We start from the raw sequence: 4352 nt of genomic DNA on the forward strand, positions 1-4352 counted from the left end.
GCTGAAACCCTGGTTACAAACAAAAGATTAACTGCACAAACAATGGGAAAATCAATAAAGTTTAGCATATTGTGGGAGCAGGGGTTTAATCTACAGTCAAGGTCATGGCTTTCCTGAGCTTGGCTTGCTGGACTCAGCCTGAGGAGTCCACACCCTGCCTCTCCCTCCTGTGGCTCAGATTGCAGGTCACACTCAAGGTCCCTTTCCTTCTAAAGAACTTTGAGGATCAAAGGCTCTTACCCTTGATCAGGCCAGAATTCTGCTGTCTTCATTTAGTTTTAGAAACTAAAAACTAAAAACTAATCTTTATTTAGTTTTTAGAAAAAAAAAAAAAAAGAAAATGACAAACAAGACACTTAGTCTTACCAGATGTATTCCTAAGAAGCTTCTGCTTTGCCTTCCTCCTCTCCCGGCGGCAGCGGCGGTGGCGGCGGCGGGGAGTGGGGCACGGGAATCCGGCGGGCGGCGCAGCTACAGCGGGGAACCCGCGGGCCGCCGGGGCCGCTCGAGTGGGCGGACGCCGAATTCGGGGCCGAGGCCCCGCGCAGCGGAGGCCGAGGGGGCACCGGGGCTTGGGGCCCGCGGCTGCGAGGCGGGCGGGTGGCTGGCCGAGCGGGAGCCGTATGCTTGCATGGATCCAGGTGCCGCGCTGCAGAAGCGGGGAGGGGGGGGGGTCGGGGGCAGCGGGGGGGGGGGGGCGGGGGCGGCGGCGGCGGCGGCGGCTGCGGTGGCGGCCTGGGCGCGGACTTCGCGGTGCTGACCAGCGGCCAAGCGCATCGGAGGAAACAGGCCCCCAGGCCCGCGGACTTCAAGCTGCAGGTCATCATCATCGGCTCCCACGGGGTGGGAAAGACCAGCCTGATGGAGCGTTTCACCGACGACACCTTCTGCGAGGCCTGCAAGTCCACCGTGGCTGTTGACTTTAAAATCAAAACTGTAGAACTAAGAGGAAAGAACATTCTATTGCAAATCTGGTTACCCTCAGCTCTGACTGTCTGTCCACCATCTGTGTGTGTTTGCTTTCATCTTCGTTAATCGCTGCTTCATCTGTGGCATCGCCGGTCATCTAACGCTTGAATGTTAGTGCCATGTCTCCATCCTTCATCCATGTCCCTGTCTGGGGCACTGCTGGAGCTGAGCCAGCACTGGTCGCCTTCCAAGTATCTGAGGGACACAGCAGGTCAGGAGAGATTCAACAGCATTACCTCAGCTTATTACAGAAGTGCCAAGGGGATCATATTAGTATATGATATCACTAAGAAGGAGACGTTTGATGATTTGCCAAAATGGATGAAGATGATTGATAAGTATGCTTCAGAAGATGCTGAACTTCTCTTAGTTGGAAATAAGATGGACTGTGAATCGGACAGAGAAATCACCAGACAGCAGATAACTGGGATGCGGTTCTGTGAAGCAAGTGCCAAGGACAACTTCAATGTGGACGAGATATTTCTGAAACTTGTTGACAATATTCTGAAAAAGATGCCTCTGGATATTTTAAGGAATGAGTTGTCCAATAGCATTCTCTCATTACAACCAGAACCTGAAATCCCGCCAGAATTGCCTCCACCAAGACCGCATGTCCGATGTTGTTGATTTGCTACTTTGAAACAAGGTGGAAATGATTCCTGAAAAGGGGAAAAAACATTCTATTCTGCACTACAATCATTTTGACAATTTCCTTTCGCACTTTGTAATCCAAGTCAGAGCTATACACTAACTTGTAAATATGCAAATATGCAATCCTGGGTAAGTTTGGGTTATAAATTACATATTTCCCTCCAAATTATATTTCATTCATAGCCCCAGTGTCTAGTGTACATACACTGGGAAACATAGTACTTCTAATATGAAGAATGGGAGAGAAGAAAAGTATAATGTTTCTTAAATAATATAATTGTCCTTGTTAATTATACTATGAGGACAGAAGATATTCTGATAAGAAGAGAGAATGTGGTGCTTTGCTTACTGTTTTAAAGAAAATTTGTAAAACTAAAGACTTTTGTGGAAAAAAAAAAGCTACGTTAAGTGCTTTTTTCTTTATTTACAAGACGTTTCCCCAGCTGTAGCATCTTTGGAGTGTTTCTGCCACAAAGCAAAGCTCCACTCATAGCTGTTGAAGGTTATTTATTAGTGTTCTCTAATGATAGGATATTCCTAGCTAGAGGGTTGGATTTGACTTGGTCCTGAGGCCACAGAATCTCTCATGGTTTCCTGATAGATGTATCCTATGCTTTTAAGAAAGACAAAAATTCAATAAAGAAGTGTTTTGAAACTATAGAAAAAAAAGATTTTAAAACAACGCTGCTGTCCTAAACAAATCCTGTTTAAAGGAATTTTAAAGAGATTCATTTTATTATATCAAAGAACATACATGTATTAGGCTAAACATCCTGTATCTTTGTGATGATAAAACTTTTCCCCTTTATGGTGAAGCCTATTCCTATTAAGCATAGACTGTGTTCAATATTTGTTTTTGTTTTTTTGTTGTTGTTTGTTTGTTTTTTGTTTTTTTTCTTTGTCTGATAATGAATTTGTGAACTCTATCTTTGGTATATCTTTTATTAAACTGCACTGTTGTGTTTAGTCAAGGTAAATAAGTAAGTATGTATTTGAATAACTTGGCGTGTCCTGAGTATTGTGGTATGAGAAGCATTGTGGTCTTTCTACACTAATGAAGTGCAAATAAAATTTTGTATTTATGTAAAAAAAAAGAAGCTTCTGCTTTGAGGATGATTTATAAAGGTACTTTTTCCAAAAGTTGATTCGGCAGAATTATCCCAGGCAAAGCGGGTGTGCCTCACCTGCTGGGCCATTGTCTGCTGGGCCATTGTCTGCCTTGAGCTTGATGCACTCTGTTCAGGGTCTCCTGGTTTCAGCTGCCTTATGACCTCTACTGCCTGGGAATTTGTGCTCCTCACAGCTCCTCCTACATATTTATTTCCTATTTTGCATTTTTGATTGCCTTGATCAACATGCTACATTTCAATGCCTGGCTTACTCTACAAGTACATCATTCTAATTTTTAATGTAAAGGGGATGCTTATTTTCTGAATTGGTTTCTGTCTGAATTAATACAGTAGTAATCTAGGGGGATAAGAAAAGGTACTTTGCTCTGTGGGGTGAGGGAAACCTGTGATGGATATCTATGGGCATCTTCTGCCACTCACACATTAGACTTGAGGGATGTGGTTCCATCTATACATGCCAAGTTGTTTGGATGCATAAGAACTGCCATTGTGGAAATTCCTCACCTGCTGACATCTACAGCATGTATCAAGGCTTGAGGGCCTTTTCTCTTCTCCTTAGATGCCTAATGCTCACCTTTCCAGTGATTCAGTTATGCCTCTCATGCTCTAGACCATAGGCAAATCATCTCTAGCTGCCATATAGATTCTGGTCAATTGATTTATCTGCACAGGGTAAATTCTGAAACTTTATAGTCTCCATGTACATGTTATATGTGGCCAATCATGCATGCTCTCTGCTTTAGTGGAAAACCACAGGGGAATCTTCCAGAACTATAGGCAGAGGGAAGCACCCCCAGAGCTGGTTGGATGCAGTCTCTGCTCTCAGCATCAGTGTTACATAGCAGGAACAGGTCTTTTTTGTTGTTTGGTTAATAAGACCTAGAGTTATGGCTTCTTAACACATTTTCAGCCAAAATGGATTCATTTTGTCCTTTGTTCATTCATTCAATTCATATGTATGATGCCTATGTGGGTCCAAACACTGTCTGTGGCCATCAGTTTGCAGAAATTAATGATAAAGGCCCAAGCCAGGCCTTAGGGAACTTAGAATCAAGAGGAATGTATGAGTGTTTCGTAGGTGCTATAACAAATTAATGGAAGTGCAATGGCTTACAACATGGATTTATTATTTAGCTCTGGGAGTCAGCATTGAAACAGATCAGGGTGTAGACAGGCTATTTCCCTCTGGAGTGAGAATTAACTCCCTTGCTTTGTGCAGGTTTTGGGTGTAGCTTCATCCCTTGGCTGATGGGCAAATCAGTCAACCTCTTTCTGGGTTATCCCAGTGTTCTCTCACCTGATCTCTCTTGACAGGAGTCTCTCTGTGGTTATGTTCCTACCTGTAAACTCTGGGGCCATCTCTTCCATCTCACAGCCCTTCACTTGCTATCACCTGTGAGCTCCCACATTGTCACAGGTTATGGGGGACAGAAGATGGACAACTCCAAGACAGCTACAAAGTGGAAGTGTGTAGCCACAGGGAAGAGCACAGAATCTGATGATCTATGGCCATGGGAAGTGCAGGGAATGAGAGGATCCAGGGGCCCTGAATCCACATGAAGGCTTATGCCAAACACCCCTTACAACATGGGTTTTGGTTTA

General features: G+C 44.2%; 1 protein-coding gene across 1 annotated transcript; it reads left to right on the top strand.

Annotated features, from left to right (window-relative positions):
• Positions 1 to 616: 616 nt before the first annotated feature.
• On the top strand, positions 617 to 1941 carry LOC143389288 (ras-related protein Rab-12-like). The gene is made up of 3 exons (XM_076842446.2): positions 617 to 659; positions 719 to 974; positions 1170 to 1941. The coding sequence occupies exons 1-3, from the start codon at positions 632 to 634 to the stop codon at positions 1594 to 1596; spliced, it is 711 nt and encodes a 236-aa protein (XP_076698561.2). The 5' UTR covers positions 617 to 631; the 3' UTR covers positions 1597 to 1941.
• The last annotated feature ends 2411 nt before the right edge of the window (positions 1942 to 4352 follow it).

Source organism: Callospermophilus lateralis, unplaced genomic scaffold (genome assembly GCF_048772815.1).
Source record: "Callospermophilus lateralis isolate mCalLat2 unplaced genomic scaffold, mCalLat2.hap1 Scaffold_530, whole genome shotgun sequence".
NCBI classification, from domain to species: Eukaryota; Metazoa; Chordata; class Mammalia; order Rodentia; family Sciuridae; genus Callospermophilus; species Callospermophilus lateralis.